The 21,770-nt window shown below is 41.8% G+C and overlaps 2 protein-coding genes and 1 long non-coding RNA gene across 4 annotated transcripts in view; 1 reads left to right on the plus strand and 2 right to left on the minus strand.

Moving 5' to 3' along the window:
- Positions 1-3,246, minus strand: part of AXDND1 (axonemal dynein light chain domain containing 1) — a 104,808-nt gene extending 101,562 nt beyond the window's left edge. The window contains exons 1-2 of the mRNA XM_059412808.1: positions 2,931-3,246; positions 2,394-2,584 (exon numbers count right to left, since the gene is read on the minus strand). Of these exons, the coding sequence (XP_059268791.1) occupies positions 2,394-2,487 (94 nt within the window). The 5' untranslated portion in view covers positions 2,488-2,584; positions 2,931-3,246. The remainder of the gene's footprint in view (positions 1-2,393; positions 2,585-2,930) is intronic.
- On the plus strand, positions 253-4,447 carry LOC132025477 (uncharacterized). Its single transcript, XR_009406591.1, has 3 exons — positions 253-611; positions 1,040-1,089; positions 4,140-4,447. It is a non-coding gene; the product is annotated as an uncharacterized LOC132025477 (long non-coding RNA).
- Positions 4,448-11,012: 6,565 nt separating this feature from the next.
- SOAT1 (sterol O-acyltransferase 1) overlaps positions 11,013-21,770 on the minus strand; it is a 76,252-nt gene continuing 65,494 nt past the window's right edge. For both annotated transcript variants that reach the window (XM_059412810.1, XM_059412809.1), the window contains 6 exons: positions 21,005-21,134; positions 19,292-19,389; positions 17,913-18,011; positions 15,788-15,923; positions 14,826-14,971; positions 11,013-13,493 (listed from right to left, as the gene is read on the minus strand). In XM_059412810.1, coding sequence (XP_059268793.1) covers positions 13,437-13,493; positions 14,826-14,971; positions 15,788-15,923; positions 17,913-18,011; positions 19,292-19,389; positions 21,005-21,134 — 666 coding nt within the window. In that variant the 3' untranslated portion in view covers positions 11,013-13,436. The remainder of the gene's footprint in view (positions 13,494-14,825; positions 14,972-15,787; positions 15,924-17,912; positions 18,012-19,291; positions 19,390-21,004; positions 21,135-21,770) is intronic.

Below are 21,770 nucleotides of genomic sequence, written 5' to 3' on the forward strand. Positions count from 1 at the left end.
CACCTGCCCAATTAAGTGGACCAGCCTTAATATGATGGGAATGCCTATTTCCCCTTTGATGTGAAAAGAACAAAAGAAACCTCTCCTTGAAACTGTCAAATTATTTAGTAATTATTTGTATGTAAATTCAAAGGTGAGAAGAACTGATTTAATTGGGGCATTTCTACAGTGGAAGGGATCTGAGTCCGGTTTAAAAGTAAAAGCAGAATGAGGATTGGTGGAAATGAAGAGAGTGGAATAATCTAAGCGAGCAGCAGAGTAAGAAACATATGGAGAGTGCTCCGTTCAGCCTGAGGAGGGCAGAGTTGTTGTAAAGATAGGGAATGGGGACAAACAGGAAAAGCCCTCCTGTGAAGTCAAGGAGAGTGGGGTTGTTGCTTATAGCACTCTCCACTAATCTATGCCCCTCACAAAGTATGGCTTATGTTAATGATATATTTTTGGAATGTTGATAAGGTCCAGAGCTGACAGCCAAGAAAGAATTCTTGAGATGTCTTTGGTGCAATAAAGGTGATTGTACTAAAGTACGGGGACAGGACCGGTGGGCAGAAAGAGCGGCTGCAACTGGGGTTTCGAGGAATGGCTGATGATATACTTGGGACTTGGAGGAGGTAAGGAAAAAGGGAGGTGTCCAAAAGACTTTGATATGCTAAAGATTTATAGGATACTGGAGGCCTAGCTAATGCTGAGTTATAGTGTTTTTCTTCTAGTAAGGCATTAACATTAAGTCAGTCTGGGGAGGTTTTTGGAGGAATGCTGTATCTTTCTATTACAACTTTCTGTCAATAAGTAGCAGGTGGTAAAGAAACTTAACTTTGTTTACATTTCCTTCTGCCTCTGTTTCCCACATCACTCATGGAAGAGGGTGATGTTAGGACTCCAGAAAATTGAATTATGGGTCTCTGAAAGTTACACTATTGATACGAATGCTTTTTCCTTGTAAATCACTAAGACACTGGTAAAATGATGGAGACTCCTGCCTGGTGGGACTGTGATCTCTCTTAGTGAACCATTTGTTTTTCCCGTCCCTTGGCTTTAGGGCAGCCAGCAGTATCTGAAGAGTGTCACACACATCCCACCAAGGAGCAGGTAGGTTTTGGGTGGGTTTCAGGTGTCAGCTTAACTTTGCCCCAGCTTGCCTTCTGCTCCCTCATTAATTTCTATAAGGAGGTAGCATGCCTTCCCTGTTCACCAGCAAAAGTTCTAAAGTTCCCATTACCAAATCTCTTTATCTCTTGAATGTTTGAAATGGAGGTAGAATATCACAAGAAATAGGAAGGGGGAAAAAAAAAGCTGGTCGGGGTTTCAGCACAGTCTCCCCTTAAAGGAAGTTTTGGCATAATGGGAGTAGGGATGAGTCTGATTCTTATTCTACAGCAGACCTGCATTTATCTCTATATGAATGAAAATCTTAAGGAATCACTGTTATTTAGAATAATTATTAAAACCTCATACAAACTGGTTCCTTCAAGTCAGAACCCAGTTACAAAAAAAATAGTTTCGTGCAACTACTGGAACTAAAAAAGGGTGAATATAAAACTAGGAGCGCCTGGGTGGTTCAGTCCGCTGAGAATATGGCCCTTGATTCTGGCTCAGGTCATGATCTCAGGGTGGTGAGATCCAGCCCTGCCGCTGCACTCTGCACTTGGGACTATGCTTGCGTTTTCCCCCTTTCCTTCTGCCGCTCCCCCCACTTTTTCTCTCTCTCTAAAATAAATAAACCTTTAAAAAGAAGATTTAAAACAATATAAAACTCATCATCATATTAAAAAAAAAGTACAGGAGCGCCTGGGCGGCTAGGTGGGTTAAGCCTCTGCCTTCAGCTCAAATCATGGTCTCAGGGTCCTGGGATCGAGCCCCGAATCTGAATCTCTCTCTGCTGAGCAGGAAGCCTGCTTCTCCTCTCTCTGCCTACTTGTGATCTCTGTCTGTCAAATAAATAAATAAAATTTTTTTAAAAATCTAAAAACAAAAGTACAGTCTTTAGGTGGAGTACTGAGGCAGGGCTCTGACTCAAAAGTACTATAAAAGGAATGGCTTTTTTTTTTTTAAGAATTTATTTATTTATTTGACAGAGAGAGATCACAAGTAAGCAGAGAGGCAGGCAGAGAGAGAGAGGAGGAAGCAGGCTCCCTGCTGAGCAGAGAGCCAGATGCGGGGCTCGATCCCAGGACCCTGGGATCATGACCCGAGCCACAGGCAGTGGCTTAACCCACTGAGCCACCCAGTCGCCCCCAAGGAATGGCTTTTGATTTTGTTGAAACAAGTGTATTAGAAAGACAAAACTAATTAAGGTATCCCGAAATCTCAAGATTCGGCTGAACAGGGAAGGGGCTGTGAGTTCCGTCCACAGCATGGTTACTTCTGTCTGCGGGATCCTTGAAGAAATTTACCTGTCTCCTCCTTGGATGCACAGACTTTTAATTTTTTGCCCTCATGCGTTAACATGGAGGTTAGCGATGTGGAGGACGTTTTCGGAAGAGACATATTAGTCAAGGCTTCCTACCACTCTCTGGTCATTGGAAATACCGCTCCAGAAAGCGGACTTAGAAACAAATCAGCCCCCTACTGGGATTTGACAGTCCTGCAGGCAAAAGGAAGAAAGAAAAAACGAGAGAGACCCATTTAGTGCTTGTGTTAGGATCAGAGTTTATAATTCCTCTGGCGTGGGTTTTCCTTCTTTGGGGAGCCTTCCGCGCTCTCTCAGGTCACCTGACGCGGCTGAGAAGCCTGCGGCTGGGTCGGGGTCCGGGCCCAGGCCCGGAAGGACACGCTCGGGCCACTCACCGCCCCTGGCCCCACCCGGAGGGCGCCCCGGCTCCAGGCAGGGAGCTGGGCTCCGCGGCCTCCCACCTCCGCCCCACGCAGCGCCCCGGGGCACACCAGCTGCAAGGACTCGGGTAGGGCCGAATCCGCGCCGCGTCGCTCACCAGAAGTGATGGGAAACAGAGACAGCCGCTACCGGCCGATTGTGTTTCCCGCCAGACATAGCGCCTCGCCCTTTCCCGGAGCGCCTGCGTGTCGCCATAGAAACCCAGGACCCCGAGCTTTGGGCGCCCTCACGGGGGGCTGTCTTCGGAGTGCCGGCGGAGGAGGGGGATAGCGAAGAGTCCCAACCCCCGGGGATGCGGTATCTCTCACCATGGGATAGGTTCAGCAGCCATAGAAAACAAACATATTTAATCGGGCGGTTCTCACGGAGTGCGCAAGAGTGTAGATGCCGGCGCTTCCGCCCCAGGTCGTCGCCAGTGCGCAGGCGCCAGCGGGGGCCGGGTCGCTCTCCCTCCTCCCCGGGGACGACCTTCGCGGCTCCGGGGGAAGGCGCCAGCTGCCGTATTGGAGCTAGCAGGCTGTGAGAGATTTGTTTTCCCATCGCTCTCTCCCACTTTTTTGTTGTTTTTCCTATTTTTACAAACACACACACACACGCCCCACAAAGCCAAATTCAAAGTGAACTTAACCAAAAGCTCTTGTTTTCCCATCTGTTGAGGCTTCCTTGCGGATGCTGCCCCTGCCCTTGATCTCTTGGTGAAGGCTTCCTTGGGCACCCACGCACTACCCGCACCACCCCCCCATCCCCCCCCCCCAGCACCCTGACGGCCTTCGTAGGTCGAGGCTGCTTTTGGGTGGAGGCAGGCAAGAAGATTGCGCTTTAGGATGAGCCCACCCGAATAAAATAGTTGGGGCTTCCCAAAAAGCTGTTCTCAGGAAAGAATGGCATAAACGCACTAGCATGGAGGAGCTGAAGCCCTGCCCCTTACTGTCACGGGGGTCATTTTCTATTAATATGGAACCTTGGGGGCGCTCTGTGGGTTAAGCATCTGCCTTGGGCTGAGATCGTGATCTCAGGGTCCTGGGATCTAGCCCCACATGGGGATCCCTGCTCAGGGATAGTCTGCTTCTCCCTCTTCCCCCTGCTCCTGCTGATTTACTCTCTAATAAATAAAATACACCTTTTTAGAATCCTAGCAATATTATGAACAAATTCCCTAATACCACTCAATACCTTAAAAAAAAAGGGTAGGGGAGCCTTAATGCCAAAAAGTGCGGGTGGAATCCCAGTGTCCAGGTGATTCCAGTCTGGCAAATAAACTTTAGAAGGGAAGATAACTTATCTTTCCAACTTTCCTATTCCCTAGGACCAAGCACGGTGCCTGGCCCAAACTATGTGGTGTTTTGAAAATCAACTGGACAGTTCTCCTGTGCTGATGGATTTGGTCTCTGGTTTCCGGTTTTCAGGATAATAGCAATGAAAAATATGACCTAAGTGTTGCATCTAGCTCTTGGTTTTGGCTTGGGCCATGATCTCATGGGTTATGGCATAGAGCCCCCAGTGAGCTCTGCAATGTTGGGGAGGGGGGTTCCTGCTTGAAGATTCTCTCCCTCTGTCCCTCCCCTCCCCCATCCCGGTCTTTAAATTTAATAAATCTTTTTTAAAAAATAAACACACACAGGGGTACTTAGGTGGCTCAGTGGGTTAAACCTCTGCCTTCCGCTCTGGTCATGATCTCAGGGTCCTGGAATTGAGCCCTGCATCCCGCTCTCTGCTCAACAGGCAGCCGGCTTCCCCAGTCTCTCTGCGTGTCTACCTACTTGTGATCTTTGTCAAATACAATTTTTTTTTAATCTTAAAAAAAAAAATACACAATCTCTGTGGCCCATTGTAATTCTTACTCAAACACCTTGGCTAGCTGAGCATTATAGCCTTTAGCCCTATCCCATCACTCATTTTTCTCTAGATTTCCCAAGAAATCAACAGAGGACACACAATACTCATATGGCACATACCTAGTTCCCTCTAAGGATTGGCAGTGATCAAGCAGGTGAAGGGCAAAAGCAATGCACAAGCCGGTGGAAGGTAACTTCCCTTCAGCTTGCCTTCTGCCTTCCTCACTGGTGGCATGACTCTACACTCTAGTTTGGAACCATAACCAGAAGACTAACTGAAAAAACAAAAACAAAAAAAAGACGACGACGACTAACTGAATTCAGAAATGCTAAAATTCTGAGCGTTCCTCTTAAAGTTTATCAAGCCTTTGGGTACTGGAAGACCAAGGTAACTAATCTTTCATATTCTTAACCTAGTTTTAAAAAAGTATCTAAGTAGGGACGCCTAGGTGGCTCAGTTGGTTGGACGACTGCCTTCGGCTCAGGTCATGATCCTGGAGTCCCGAGATCGAGTCCCGCATCGGGCTCCCAGCTCCATGGGGAGTCTGCTTCTCTCTCTGACCTTCTCCTCGTTCATGCTCTCTCTCACTGTCTCTCTCTCAAGTAAATAAATAAAATCTTAAAAAAAAAAAAAAAGTATCTAAGTAGGGGATGGATAGAAGAGATAGACAAGTGAACAGATTCAAGGACACATAGAAAATAAAATCTATCGAATTTGGTTAAGCGATTAGATCTTTGGTATTAAAAAGACATCAAAGGCCACTTCTCATTTTCCATCCTATGCAATGGTGTGATTATATATACTGTTTCCTGAGCAAAGGTATGCATTAAAGTTGTAGAAGTATATGGTAAATGCACAAAAACAGGTCAGAACTTAAGAATATTAGTTTATTGTGGATCAGATAGTTAAGTGTCGGCCTTTGGCTCAGGTCATGATCCTGGGATCCTGGAATCGAGTCCCACATTGGGCTCCCTGCTCCTTTGGGATCCTGTTTCTCCCTTTGCCTCTGCCTCTCTCTCATGAATAAATAAAATTTAAAAACATATATATTACAATAAGATCATAGCTATCGAACAACACAGTTGCCACTCTTGGCAAAACTCCTATTTCGATACCAAGGGAACCCTGAAGGGGAGAGAGGTAAAAATACTGAGGTCTTTGATGGAAACTATCACAGCACAATCCAAGATGAGCAGGTAGTAATCTTCCTAAATGGAAAACCTTATGATAGTAAAAATTGTCACGTAGTTATAACATGGCTAACTGAGCTTGTTGGCATTGACTGAATTCTGTGGCAGCTTAACACACACCCAGCTCAGTAGTAGGGACCTCTGGCTTCAAGCAGAGGGTACCTCAGAGGAGATTCCGTGTGATCACTGAACATGCCTTGAGCTGGGGAAAAAGCAGGAGTGCATTTGCACCAATCTCTTTGATCAATCCAACTTTTTTTTTTTTTTTTTTTTTTGAGAGAGAAAAAGAGTTGGGGAGTGGGAAAAAATCTTAAGCAAGATCCAAGCTCAGTGCAGTCTCACCGCACTGAGCCAAAATCAAGTCTGGATGCTTAACTGACTGAACCAACTGAGGCACCCCTCACCAATTCCCTTTCTAAGTGTGTGCGCAGGGATTACACTCTCATTCATGGGCACTTACAAATAGCATGCATAGCTTCCTGAAGGAGTCAGTCTGGGGAAGAGGCCAATATTTGTACTTCGTGTAGCTTAACACTGAAGGTATCCCTAAGTGCTGTGAAGGAGACACTGAGAAAGCCAGCCAGACACTGCCCAGCCAAGCATCTCTCAGGGAAGAGTAACTTCTAGTGTTGCTTCCACAGGAGGACATTCCTAAAACCGAGATGCCTCAGCTGTTCCGTCATCATTCAGTTAAGTCCCCTCCTTCTGATTCCACGTGAGTGTGCATATGGAAGATGCTTTTGGTTTTGTTCACAAGCGTTATCTTCAGTACACAGCGCAGTACATGGCATGTGATGTTGATGCACTCTAGAAGAATTCCTCCTTCTCATCATACCATAAACTGGTCTTATACAGAACAATTGTTGCCAACCTGATTGATTTCTCATGGTATAGTTACAAACTGGTATTCCAGTTTTAAAAGTTTCATGAACTTCATTCATTGGAGTCCAAATGCAAGCTGAGTCTAAAGGGTCAAGACCCTCAACTTCATTAAATTTATTAACGAAAACTGCCACACCATGGTTCTGGCCTGGTGCCAAAGAATACTCACTTGGTCGAAGAAACAGAAAGGGGCCCATCTTATTTCTGAAGGAACTGCACCCTTCCCTGTCCTCTGGCCCTGCAGAAGCAGGTGGCTAGAGCCAGAGCAGGGGAGATTAGAAGACTTCTTAGCTTTTAGTATGATGATGCTTCTATGGGAAGAATGTTCTGATGTCAAAGCCTACTTATAATAGGTTTCTATTATGAGATTCTTTGGAGGAATGAAAGCAATGAATCTTGCTTCAAAATCAGTTTCCCCCAGTCTTGTCTGAAAAGGGACACTTTTCCACCAACGTATTTCCCAACTCTCATTAGAAAAGGAAGTCCATTTCTACCCATTAGGGGAAGAGCTGAATGCATTTTTAGAAACAGCCATTCACAAGTTTTAAGAGGCCAACTGCAAAAGGAGTCAAGCAACAAATAATGACCACAATAAAGAGAGGCGGCTCAAAGTGGCAGTGTCACAACTGGCCGTACCATTTATTGACTTGTAATCTTCAACATGATTCCCCCTCCATCATTCTGGGCTCCTGGGTGGCTTAGTTAAGTGCCTGCCTTTGGCTCAGGTCATGATCCCGGGGTCCTGGGCTCGAGCCCCACATCAGGCTCCTTACTTAGTGTGGAGTCTGCTTCTCCCTCAGCCCCTCACACCCTGCTTGTGCATGCACGCTCTCACAATCTTTGAAAACTGAAAAACATCTGTAATTATGAAATATGTAGATATTAAATGAACTTGATTACTTTTAAAAACAACAGAACTAAGTTTTTCCCAAATATTTTTATTTACCACATTCTTCACATATCCAATATCTTGCCATTTTATATATGTAGATTTTAAGACCGTGCATACTGAACAAAGTGACAGTACCAGTGATTAGACACACAGGGCAGGGTGTTGGGGAGAGGGGGTGGTTCCTGTATAGAAATTCTGGAAAACAGCAACAGGACTGAATCAGAAAAGACATCTTTTAATTATAGGAAAACCTTTAAAACCACCACAGATGTCCATGACCTCTGCTATGCTCAGAACACGACGGATTTCAAAGCACAAGCTGGACAAGCGTAGACACAGGAAGGAAGCTGCCGCACGGGCCCAAAGGGCAGAGCCGTGGCTGGAGCTGCAGCGCTCTTCTCACACAGGAATTGGCACATCTGCACACGGGAATCCAAACTGTATCCCTATGCGACTGCATGCACAAACTGCCTCAAGTCTCAGAACCACGAGGGAGCACACCCGCCCCCTCACTGAAACAAACAGACCCCAAACGGACCCCACAGCAAGGAGATTACCTGCTAGTGTCACATCAGCACTCCCTTGGCAGTGCTAGTAAAAATAAGGAAGAAAACATTTGGGGAAGAAAAAGGAATACAGAAGAGGCAATCTTAGTTGTGTTTTTTTTTTTTTTAAACTACATAACTTCTGAGATTAACCCTTTTTCTCAGATCCAAATTAACTATTAAAAAGTCTTTATGCTTTACAGAAAAACAAAGTGGGAACTTGACTGAAAGGATTTCGTAGATTACATAGGCTACAGCTTTCCAGTTTTTATCATTATTGATGTTCAAGCAGGCATTAAATTTAGGGTGAGAAAGAGCAGACCAAGCAAGAAGGACTCCCATTCTCCCCCTTTCGACCAGAGTTGAAATTGTGTTTTACCTCTTTTATAAACTGAGTTCCAAAATTCTATTACCTGATAGAAACTTTAGTGATGTTAGAAACTACTCAAATTCTTATATAAGCTTTACTAGTAATACTCATTTTATTCCTCAGAACCTTTATGTTCCAGTTTCTTTAATTTCTGAGCCATAAACATAAAGCCTTGAGAAAAGATATGCAAAAGTGTCCAAGACAGAGCTGTCTCTGTAGTATTTATGCACACACATATAAACTGTTCATAAAAACTACATAAGTCACATAAAGTTTTGCACAAGGTTAGCAAGCAAGTCCATTACACATTATTAACCAAAGTGTGAACTATCTTCCATTAAGAATTTTGCCTTTCAAGACTAGAAGCTTTCAGGGCGCCTGGGTGGCTCAGTGGGTTAGGCCGCTGCCTTCGGCTCAGGTCATGATCTCAGAGTCCTGGGATCGAGTCCCGCATCGGGCTCTCTGCTCAGCAGGGAGCCTGCTTCCCTCTCTCTCTCTCTGCCTGCCTCTCTGACTACTTGTGATTTCTCTCTGTCAAATAAATAAATAAAATCTTTAAAAAAAAAAAAGACTAGAAGCTTTCTTTACACAGGCAAAAGTTAATGCCTCATTGGTTTCCTTCCTCTCCATAAATTCTAAAATTTAACTATAAAGTATACACACTATTTCTAACACTTAAATACCTAGGTAAAAGCAGACGTGCTTTTCTTTTTAAAATACTAAGCAGGTAAATCTGAAAGTAATTTCGGAGGTGGAAACACAAGTGCCTTTAAGAAATCTTGTTAAGGGGCGCCTGGGTGGCTCAGTGGGTTAAGCCTCTGCCTTTGGCTCAGGTCATGATCTCAGGGTCCTGGGATCCAGCCCCGCACCCGGCTCTCTGCTCAGCGGGGAGCCTGCTTCCTCCTCTCTCTCTGCCTCTCTGCCTGCTTGTGATCTCTCTGTCAAATAAATAAATAAAATTGTTAAAAAAAAAAAAAGAAAGAAAAGAAAAATCGTGTTAAATTCTTGTCAGTCCTGTTACAGGAGTGCTTCTATCAGTCAAGGTGACAACGGGGATTCACATTGTCATTGAGTCTATTTAAAAGCACATACTCTCAGGAGTGTGCAGCATTTCAAACATTCACATTTTTGAAAGATTCCAACGAGTTAACAAGGATTCAGGTTTAGAATTTATAGAAGGTAAGAAGATACTGAGGCCCACTTTCGGCCAGGGCTAGTGTTTTGCAATAACCCTATGAGGTAGTTACTGCCCCCATTTTACAGATGAGGGAAACTGTGGCTCTGATAAACAAGGCAACTGTGCCTACTGCCACACTGCTTAGTAAGTATGAGGCTATCTGAAACACCGGTGCATGCCTTTTTTGCTGTGTCATTGGTTTTCTGACTGGTATCTGGGGGTAGGAGAAAATGGGTGTCCCAAACAACAGGACTCCAGCCCTGCATCCCAATCTCAACCAGAAGCAGTTCTATTCTATCTGTTTTGCATGCTGGGCTTAAGTGTAACAATTTTTTTTATAGTTTCATAACTAAAACACACTCCATCAGGCCACCTGTTTACTACAATTGTTATTAGTTTACCTTCATTATTTTTCCCTTACAAAATAATGAGCTTTGCTCAAAATTACTCATGACCACATAAAACATCTTTTTGCATAGAAGACTTTAACAGTTCATAAATTACATCTTTTTAGGTACATAGCCCACATGACAAACCTTTTTAGATACATAATGTTCTATTAGGCCTGTCCACTCTTCAGGCCAAGTATGATTTTAAAATTCAATGAAAACTGCCTACACAAAATCAATGACTTGTGCAACAATCTGTGCTCCCAATTATAGACTATTTACACACTGTACCCTGTTAAGCTGCCAATGTCACCTACTTTTACCCTACAGCTAAAAGGAAAAGGCATTTCCCCCACTCCTCATGCTTCCAAAATCAAAAAGTAGTTACTGAAAGGTTAAAAGCAGCCTGAATTTTCTAATTAAATTCTATCATAAAGCAAGCAACTTCCCTTATTAGGCAACTGTAGGAGGTTGATCCACCAAAAACAACTCCATTTTCCTTCACTACCCAGGACTGAGAATGAAAGCATCTAACAGATTTTAAAATTAAGTTTGAGATATTGTTGTTGCCTTGGAGGAAACACCCACAATTATGGCTACTATCATTAATACTTCTTATAGGAAAGGAGTTTTAAAAGCTTTCCTTTTCAAAATAAGAAAGTATCATCCTGGGGCACCTGGGTGGCTCAGTGGGTTAAGCCTCTGCCTTTGGCTCAGGTCATGATCCCAGGGTCCTGGGATCGAGCCCCACATGAGGCTCTCTGCTCTGCAGGGAGCCTGCTTCCTCCTCTCTCTCTGCCTGCCTCTCTGCCTATTTGTGATCTCTGTCAGATAAATAAAGAAAAAATCTTAAAAAAAAAAGTATCATCCTATAAGCAAAAGAGGAAAAGTCAGTAAATCTTCCTAAAACATAACAGAAGTTTTATTTAGGAGTGTAGATAGTGGTTTAAATAAAATGACTTTTGCTATGAGCAGCTAGCAGTCCATGGCTATCAAACTAGTTTGTCACAGAAAGTAGCTCTTCCTTTACACATTTGTGAAAATTTCTTAGGGCAGTCTTAAGGTCTAAGGGTTCTAAAGAACCCTTAGTTTTAAGTATCCTTTGTTGTCACTTCAAGGTCTTGGGCAGGGGGGAAAAAAACTAGTAAAGGAAAGATGAAATCATGCTAAAAAAAAAAAAAAGGCAAATCAACAACAACCAAAAACCCACCAGCCTTAATCAATCCAATAAATGCAATATTCAGAATTGAGAGACAGCAACAAAAATCAAATAGCAATGAAGAGTCCAACATTTACAGCACTTAACAGAAATACAGATTTGAGGGTTTCATTCTCTCCCTTCAGGTGATGACTCACTCATGAACAAATCTTACACCAATCTGGTTTTCTTAACTCCCTCAATATATTTAAAATGTAGTCATAAGTTCAAGTGAATAAGAGCACCTGGGTGGCTCAGTGGGTTAAGTCTCTGTCTTCAACTCAGGTCATGATCCCAGGGTCCTGGGATCGAGCCCCACATTAGGCTCTCTGCTCAGCAGGGAGCCTGCTTCCCTTTCTCTCTCTGCCTGCCTCTCTGCCTACTTGTGATTTCTGTCAGTCAAATAAATAAATAAAATCTTTAAAAAAAATTTCAAATGACTGATTCATTTTAACTTGAAAAAAAAAAATACCAACATTTACAAGATGTCGTATAAAGCAGTCTCATTTGGAGGTTATGGCTCCCTGCTGGGAGACAGTTACTGCTGGGAATGTGTGAAAACCTCCTGTCACAGTCAGAAGCCTATCTGTTAAAGCTGGGTTTGATGTTTGAAAATTGCCCCAACTCATCTGCATCAAAGGTACTGAAGAAAATGGGTAATGAGGCTGGGTACTTGTGATACAAATTAAGTTGTGACTAAGAAACTCCATTCTCCTTATGACACTCAAACTGACTTTAAAACAATTCTAAAAAGATGTCCCACAACTTTCTGGATAGAAGTAAGGCTATTAGGATACCAACACAGCCTCTCGGGTTGGCTGCTCCAAATAAAAATCACCTTTTGGGTAATTCTTAAGTCTCAGTTGTTTGAGTGGAAGATTGAACTCCATGGTCTATGATCCCATTCAATGCTTGGTCTTGACAAACATAATTACACCCCATACAGACAAAATAATTCCTGCACACCACACTGTATTAGCAATGAGCATCTTATAACAAAGAGACATCACATAATAGAGTACATTTTCTTGAAAATGATAACATATTAATTTGTTTCAGCTAAAGTATACATACTACCATTAAAAGTGTAATAATTGAGCACTGCAGAAGCCAGCTTCTGGATCTTTAAAAATCACTTTAATATTAATGGAATTTGATTAATACTTATATGTTACAGACTTACTAGTCTGCCAACTATTTCAAGTCAGTATTTATTAAACAGTAAGTATACCAAAGAGTACTTCTAAATAACTTCCCGAAAGTTATTACCTTAATAGCGTTTACAACCAAAAAAAGTTATCTTCCACATTAAGTTCCACGATAAAATAATTTAAACATATGACTGACTCAGCAAGTCTTTTTTAAAAATTATTTTGGAAGATGTAAAAGAAGTGTCTTTTCTTTGTCCTGTGCCACTTCTCTCTTCTTCCCTTCCTACTTCTTTCTGTTCCCTCAATATGTAAGATTTCAGATACAAACTCAAGAATTCAAGGTGAAAGGTGTAATTTTGCTTCACAGAAATCATGACCTACACTTCATAGAGAAAACAAGGTAAAAACTGAGTAGACCGAACTTTTTAAAAAAACAAAAACAAAAACAAATAGGAGGCATAACAAGATTATCTTTGGAAACTAGAGATTTTCACTCTACTAGAAATAGCAAAATGTTCCACATTATTTTCTTTCCTTTCCCAGGTACATAGTTAATTAGCATACATTCCAACAGTGTGCCTGAAAAAAATTTCTAAGCCCCAAATATTTAAATTATTTCTTCGTTAAGTGTTTTGGCTAAGTCAGTGGCCAAGGACACATGGGGGTTTAGTCATGATGTTTAGATGGGAGTCAAAAACAAAACCCAGCAAAAATTGGTCACTGTTGTCAGCTGTAAGTCTCCCTTCTCCCAAAAAGGTTTAAAAAAAAAAAAAAAGAGTCCTGCTTTAAGTGCACAAGATTCCAGTAAACTTGCAATATCTCAGCTGACCTAGGAACGGAGCAAGCCATCTGTAAAGCGCGCAGTGATCCAAATACGACAGGTAACGTCAGCAACGACTGGAAACAGATGCTGGCCCCAAATCAGGCAGAATACCCATCTTCAGTATCAAGGAATGAAACGAAGTCCAAGCTTCTAAAACACATAACGACAAGTCCAGGAACGTGGCCGGATATAATCCAGAAATGTGGGCTTCAATGGGGAAAGAAGAATGGAAGAGTAGTTTATTTTCAAACATGTGTGCGCAAGGTGTCAGGGTAGACAGGGATGCGTTCATTTTATACATTGTGTACCTCTACAATGCCTCCCATCATTTCAGTAACCTTTAAGCTATAAGCAGCTTGCTAATTCAAAAGATGTTCATTATTTTTATCTGTAACACTGATTATAGTGCTTTAGAAGTTTTACAGAAAGATTTTGAAGTCCAGTAAATTCTATACAATTACGTGGACTTCCGACCAAATTCCAAACAGGCACTACCTCTCTGCTGGATCTTGCATTTTATTTTAGCACAGACCTATGGTTTGTTGCCTAACATCTAAACTGTGGTAGGGTAAAGATGATAAAATATATACACAAATTACTATAATACAAGGTTTAGAATAACTAAATTATCTAAATGAGAACACATGAAGCATTATTAAAGTTCACCAACAGGAAAAGCCTGGAGCAAGAATCTGAAAAAGCTGGAAGATGCTGCATCCGAAGTGGATTTTGAGAAAATAAAATCTGACAGGTGGACTCGGTGTGCAGATCACCAAAGACAGCCCAAAGCAGCTAGTTCAGATGCGCAAAGGGGGGATAAATAGGAAAGGAGGAGGCATGAGGGCAGCATAAGAAAAACAGCAGGAGAAGGATAAACAGCAGGAGCAGCTTTGGGAAAGAAACATTAATTTGTCTATAGGTGTCGTCTTCAGTTACAGGTACCTGTGAGAAATAGTCAGAAATACCAAGAAGGTGCCCCCTAAATATTTGGGAGTTACCGTATGCAACTAGAAGTGAAAGATTTAAAAATGAGACTCTTACATAATTACAAACAACCACACCACCAAAGGTCAAGGGAAATGAGATCTTAGACATAGGAGTATAGCTGGACATTTTCACAAAGAGTTGATTACTCTAGGAAGGAAGAGGGAAGAAATACATGTATTTGTAGGTGGTGGCAGAGGGGGCATATACATGCCACTGAGAAGGCCCTGCAGAACACCTACATTTTCAGGACACAGGAAGGAAATGAGAAGACCCTTTAAAAAACAGAACAAAACAAGAAACAGTGAAAAAGAAAAAAGAGAAAGAGAGAACCAAGAACTAGGAACATTCAATGTAAAGAAAACCAAAGAGAAGAAAAATCTCAAAGCCAGTACAGTAAGATCAGATAATAATCTAATCCTTTTACTCTTTATTTACCTCCCCTTAGCATTAATTCAGCATCATTTCCACTACTCTTCTTAATACTGCCCACGAAGCCTCACAATCAGGGGACAAAAACTTTACTTTTCCATTCCAGCCTAACCGAAGACTCACATTTTTGAGAGGACAGTGCTGACGTGCATACCACTCTTGGGAATAAAGGCACAGGATGACGCCATGGCCCGCGAAAAGGGAAGTCCACATCATAACATTCCAAATTGGCCTTTTCCGACTGTCGTTGACAATGAAGTTGAAAGCCACTAAAGTTAGAATGATAAAAAATATAGTTATCACAACATCATCTATCGGGAAACAAGGGGCCTCAGACATGTGCTGTAATCATGTTATTATCACAATGAGCATCAACTATGGGTATACAGGTTTTATTCTGGCTACTGGTACTGTAAGTAAAAATGAAGCTTCAGGACACCTGGGTGGCTCAGTGGGTTAAAGCCTCTGCCTTTGGCTCGGGTCATGGTCCCAGGGTCCTGGGACCGAGCCCCATGTGGGGCTCTCTGCTCGGCGGGGAGCTTGCTTCCTCCTCTCTCTCTCTCTGCCTACTTGTGATCTCTGTCTGTCAAATAAATAAATAAAATCTTTTCAAATAATTAAAAATTTTTTAAAACTGAAGCTTCAAGTGTTGAAATTTATTAATCAGTGATTAACAAGAAATCAGAGAATATTCAGAGCAGGTGAAAATATATTTCATGGAATCATTCATATTTGAACTTGTCCTTCCCTCCACACACCCAAACAAGGGTCCATGTTTTTCTGGGGTGAACACTAACAGAGTGTGAAACTTGTTTATAGTCTTCATGATCTCCCAAATCAGTGTTATCATTAGTCTTCAAGAGCCTTCAAAATCCAAGTACACTTAAGTGTATGTCTCTTCTTCAAAGGATGAGTGCTGTGCACCAGAGCATGGTTAATTACTCAAAGTCAATGCTGTGACTGTCTGATAAACACTGCCTTGAAATGCTGTTGCTATGATCTAGTTGTCCACCCTGCCTTAGACGTCATCGTCTACTTTTCTTTCAGCGTGACCCTCAGTACTCTCAGGAGGCCAAGATACTTACTTCCAAAGAACATGAAGAGCACGAAAAGCACTGGATAGAAAAAGTTCAAGCAAATAGCCAGGGCATATTCATGCACTACAGCAGACACAGCAAAGACAGCTAACATGGCAGCCGACTTGAACCTCTTGGTGAAAAACTAGGGTAAAAGGAGAATATGAAAAAGCAATTTTTTAAAAAGTAATTAAGCCCAAAGTAGACACAGCCGACCCTTGAATAACACAGGTTTGAACTGCATGGGGCCACTTATTCAGTTAATAGAGCACAGTACAACTGGAGAAGGTATGTGCTATGCTAAGTGCTGTGAAGGGTGTAAACCTGGCGATTCACAGACCTGTACCCCTGAGGCTAATACATTATATGTTAATAAAAAATAAAAAATTATTAAAAAATACAGCACAGTACAGTAAATGTGTTTCTCCTTATCATATTCTTATCAACATTTTCTTTTCCCTAGCTTACTTTATTCTAAATATATAGTATATAATACACAGAACATACAAATGCATGTTAACCAATTGTTTTATCTTATCAGTAAGGTTTCCAGGCAAAAGTTTTGGGGGATGCAAAAAATTACATACAGATTTTCCCCCTGCATGGGAGGGTCAGCACGCCTGCCCCACTTGTTGTTCAAGAGTCAACTGTATATATGACTTATAATTATCACATGCTAAAGGCACCTATTTTATTATGTTTATATTTGACTTTTCCAATCTATTCCTTGGGTTAATCCAAATGTAGTAAATAGGGGCACCTGGGTGGCTCAGTGGATTCAAGTCCCTGCTTTCAGCTCGGGTCATGATCCCAGGGTCCTGAGATCGAGCCCCACATCGGGCTCTCTGCTCAGCAGGGAGCCTGTTCCCCCCCCCCCCGCCCCGCTTGCGCTCTGCCTACTTGTGATCTCTGTCAAATAAATAAAATCTTAAAAAAAAAAATGTAAATAATTACCAAAAAAATCTATGCTTAAAATCCTTATTATACTAAAATGAGGCACTGTCAAAACCATTCATGTTGGAAAAATTGGGCATATTTTTAAAAACCTACCTGTAACCTGTATTTGTAAATCATTACAGTAGACAAAACATAGTTTTCATATATAAATGGACACATCAAATCTCAACCTTTAGAGTAACACGGTATGGTAGAAAAGGCACACATCCTCTCCATCTGCACTACAGACCTTTAAGTGACACCACATTTATGAATGAAAGAACGCTTGACCACAGCACTGTCTGCACCATGTCATGCATCACTTAGCTAAATAGTGACTTAATAACCAAAACCCGCAATCCAGAGATACCAGGGATCATCAATCATGACAGTCATCAGTCTACGTAACATTCCGTTCTAAAGAATATCTCAAAGACACGTATCACCAATGGAGACACATAAATCCAAACTAAGTAGTTCCCTACTTTAGCAGAGAAACACATACACACACACACACACACACACACAGCTAGACAGAGATTATTTACTAGCAATGAGATTCGTAAGAAATGATCTGTTACTAATAGATCATTTCACCTTCTCTAGATGCCTCCATGCATTCTTACTTCATAATTGTGTAAAATAAATCCAGAGCACAACTGTGGTATTAGATCTCATCACTGTTCATACTGGTCTCTAAGCAGTACTGTCCAAAGCGTCAGCTGTCTAAATGGCCCACAGAGAAATGAAGACCACTTCTAGCTGCAGAATAATACTTTCTGGAGGAGCGCCTAAGTGGCTCAGTGGGTTAAAGCCTCTGCCTTCGGCTCAGGTCGTGATCCCAGGGTCCTGGGATCAAGCCCCACATCGCAGGGAGCCTGCTTCCTCCCCCTCTCTCTGCCTACTTGTGATTTCTATCAAATAAATAAGTAAGGGCGCCTGGGTGGCTCAGTGGGTTAAGCCACGGCCTTCAGCTCAGGTCATGATCCTAGAGACCTGGGATCGAGTCCCACATCAGGCTCTCTGCTCAGCGAGGAGCCTGCTTCCTCCTCTCTCTCTCTCTGCCTGTCTCTCTGCCTACTTGTGATCTCTCTCTGTCAAATAAATAAATAAGAAAAATCTTAAAAAATAAAAAAAAAAAAAACTTTCTGGAAAAGGATCTTTATTTCTTTCACATCAAATGTATCTTGCCACTAACCCAGAGAAAGTCCTTGTAAGCATAGTAATACAACCAGTCATGAACCACAACGTTCCAGGTCCTGTAATAGTTAGCATATGATGTGGAGTTCCACCAATCCTGAGGAAAAAAAAGCAAAGATTTAGAACTACACACACACAACAAAGCAAAACCCCCTGAATATTCCTAAAGAACATACACACACAAAATAATATCCAGAATGTGTTATGACAATTTGTTAGTCTATACACTGATGTCAGAAAAATCTTAAAAGACATTTTGGTTATTAGTGCTCAATATATGAATTTTAGTTCCATATATGATGAAGTCCCTAACTTCACTTTGTCCCATTATCAAAAAAGTTATGACGGAAGATACAGAACATAGAGAATCATTAAATCTAAGGTTCACCTAAATAGTGATCAGTATATCCCCTTACACTGCTAAAACATAGGGAGAGCATTCTAAGAACTGCCCCACTGGTACCATAAATGACAAAATTTACATTGTACAAGGAGTGAGACAATGGTTACCTGTAACATATCCCTCCTTATCTTAGTATCAGACCCATGGAATCAGACAGATGTTGCAACCCACACCCCCATTTCTTGGAGGAAGGAGTGCAAGGCTCTGGGTATTACCAGAACCACCACAAACAAACAAAACCCTAGAGGGTTTTACGCAGCATTGCAGAACACTATGAACACCCCGGTTCATCTAGAGCTTAATTCCAACTGTGTGAGAATACTATTTAAGTATAATTAATGTCTTCAAAAAAAAGGAGGGAAAAGTTATTTCCTTTATGAACTATTCAACAGTCTTAAATAATTTGCTAAGATCACTCCTACAGCACCAGACAGTCAATTTCAAAAGAATGAACTGCAAAATCTCATGATGCCCTCTGAACACACACCTTCCCACCAATACAGGATCCAACAGAAACACTATGCTTTTTTTTTTTTTTAACCATATGCTTTTTTAAGAGAACAGATATTAGGGGCGCCTGGGTGGCTCAGTGGGTTAAAGCCTCTGCCTTCGGCTCAGGTCATGATCCCAGCTGGGATTGAGCCCCATGTCCGGCTCTCTGCTCAGCAGGGAGCCTGCTTCCCTTCCTCTCTCTGTCTGCCTCTCTGCCTACTTGTGATCTCTGTCAAATAAATAAATAAAATCTTTAAAAAAAAGAGAGAGAAAGAACAGATATTAGGGTAGAAGATAAGGCTGTGAGTCTGTGCTAAGTATATCAACATCAGAATCTCAGAATTAATATTGGTAAAACTTATGGAAAAAGAACTTCACAATGTTTATGCTAAAAAGCTAGTAGCCAACGATGTTCCAATACTCAACAATGAGAATGTAAGTGCACAAATAAAGTGTGAAAAGAAAGGAGTCCAAGTATTTACCTTATAAAACATCCTGTCACCAAAGCGTAACATCTCAGCAAAGGCATTTAGCCAACAGTGTAAAAAGGCAAAAAACGTGAGGAACAGTACCAGCACACCTAAAAATAAGATTAACGATATTAAGAGTCTTTTCCAAATAGTTCACGCAAAGCAGTTAATTTTATGTCATGATGTTCCTAAGAGCTAGTATTATTCTGTAAAATAAAAGTTACTGTTCTAGCTTACCAAGTCAAGAAATGACACCATGTTCTTTTGGAAAGTTTTTTCATTTTAGAAAGCATTAAATTCCTGCCAAGTGGGTTTATAGGTAACAAATGACCCAGCCTGTTTTTAATAGAAATGCCTGGATATATGGCTTAATGTGGTACCCAAAGCCCTTTAACATATGACCCTCATGCATTCCTCTAAACGAGGTGCTGAGAACTGTGGGAGATTTTGCCCCCTAGAGAACATCTGACAATTCTGCAGACACTTTTCGTTGTCACAATTCAAGGGGTAAGGGTCGTACTACTGGTATCTAGTTTTTAGAGGAAGGATATTGCTAAATATCCTATAATGCACAAGACAGCCTCCAAATGTCCAGTGACAAGGTTACCTTATCTCTGACTCTATTCCCAGTGTTGTAAACATCGTCCATACCTGGACTTCTGCCATTCTGAAATACTCCATGCCTTTGCTTCCATCCACTACCTAGAAGCACGTTTCCACTACTTCTCTGCCAAACACCTACTTCTCAATACCCAATATTAAATGTCATGTCCAATATGATACAAAGTTCATTAGCACTTTGCTTATCTTACTTACTACACACTACATTGCAAAAGAGCCATTTTTATGCCCATCTCTTAAGCATTAGACAATATGGGAAAGACTAGCTCATTGTTAAAACAAACTCAATCCCTGATCAAGGAATTTGTAGCCTAGTGAAGAAGATATGTATTTAATACAAATTCTGTTAAAGGGACAGATAAAATAATTTATTGGAGTCAATTTGAGGGGGGGCAATCAGGAAGGGTTACCTAAAGAGTCTGGGATGGAGGTTAAGGAAGAAAGAAGGTAATAGAAAACATGACAAACATCTGACAGGTAGAGAAAAGAGAGTAAGTAAAGGAAACTAAGGAAACTGTAAATGCAATTAGACGGCAAGCTTTCAGAGTAAAGAGCATGTTATGTCCTCTTCACTGCTAGGTCCTCAACCCCTGGCACGTGATAGGTACTCATGTATCCCTAGAAAAAAAATATGAATCAAGAGACTGAGCAATGGCCAGAAAGAAAGGAGAATGAGAATGAGTAGCAAGAAAGAAATTTCACACCGTGGATCCAAACAGTGCTTCATGGAGATGAAACGAAGTAAGGGCTAAACCATCTACCAGATTTAGAATCCGGAGAGACTTCAGTCAAGGCCATCAGCATCCTGGTTGGATTAGTAGCAAAATTACAATGGACTGAAGACTGAACAGGAAGATCAGGCATAAATACGGACTACCCACAGCCACAGAAAGCAAAACTTGAATAAGTCAGAAGACAAAGAGAAAGACTGGGCTGAACCTGGAAGTATACTCACTTATGAAAACAGACGGAAAGAAGTCGAGATGAGGACAGATGCAGAGATAACTTCCGAGCAAAAACCAGGAAAGTCAAAGGTGTGCCTGTGCAACAGCTTTTTTTCCTCACAACTTCATGAATGGCCATGTTAACCAGTACCCATGTTACCTGGCAAGATGGAGTTAAATACACACAGGACCAGAACACGAGCGCTGAAGGGCTCCTGTTTGATATTCCGAAACAAGGGGGCGCAGAGCCTTTCAAAGATGTAGTACACATAAAAAAAGCAACCAAAAACCTGGAATATAACAGAGATATAGTTATAATACTGATGGATTGATATAAGGAAAGACAGTGATTGTTTTTCCTTCAAAGGAAGATAGATATGTGACCCTTAGACTAATGTTCATATGTATGTTCTTAAGTATGGAAGACTGCCAGACTGCAATCCTTCAGAGATGTTACACAGCTAGTTTCTGTCATAACCTTTTCTCCCAACCCTTTACCACATGGGTGTTCGATTGAGATTAAGAGTTTAAAATGGGCGGGGCACCTGGGTGGCTCAGTGGGTTAAAGCCTCTGCCTTCGGCTTGGGTCATGATCCTGGGGTCCTGGGATCGAGCCCCCATGTCAGGCTCTCTGCTCAGCAGAGAGGCTGCTTCCTCCTCTCTCTCTCTCTCTCTGCCTGCCTCTCTGCCTACTTGGGATCTCTATCTGTCAAATAAATAAATAATCTTTAAAAAAAAAAAGAAAGAAAGTTTAAAATGGATCTCCTGGGACTTATGATTCTGATAGAGAAGGGCAGGGGTGGCAATGGGGAAGCTGTCACAACATACCCACAATATATCCCAAACTAAAAAACCGTAAGGAGGGGTGCCTGGGTGGCTCAGTGGGTTAGGCCTCTGCCTTCGGCTCAGGTCCTGGTCTCAGGGTC

Source organism: Mustela nigripes, chromosome 10 (assembly GCF_022355385.1).
Source record: "Mustela nigripes isolate SB6536 chromosome 10, MUSNIG.SB6536, whole genome shotgun sequence".
Lineage (NCBI taxonomy): Eukaryota > Metazoa > Chordata > Mammalia > Carnivora > Mustelidae > Mustela > Mustela nigripes.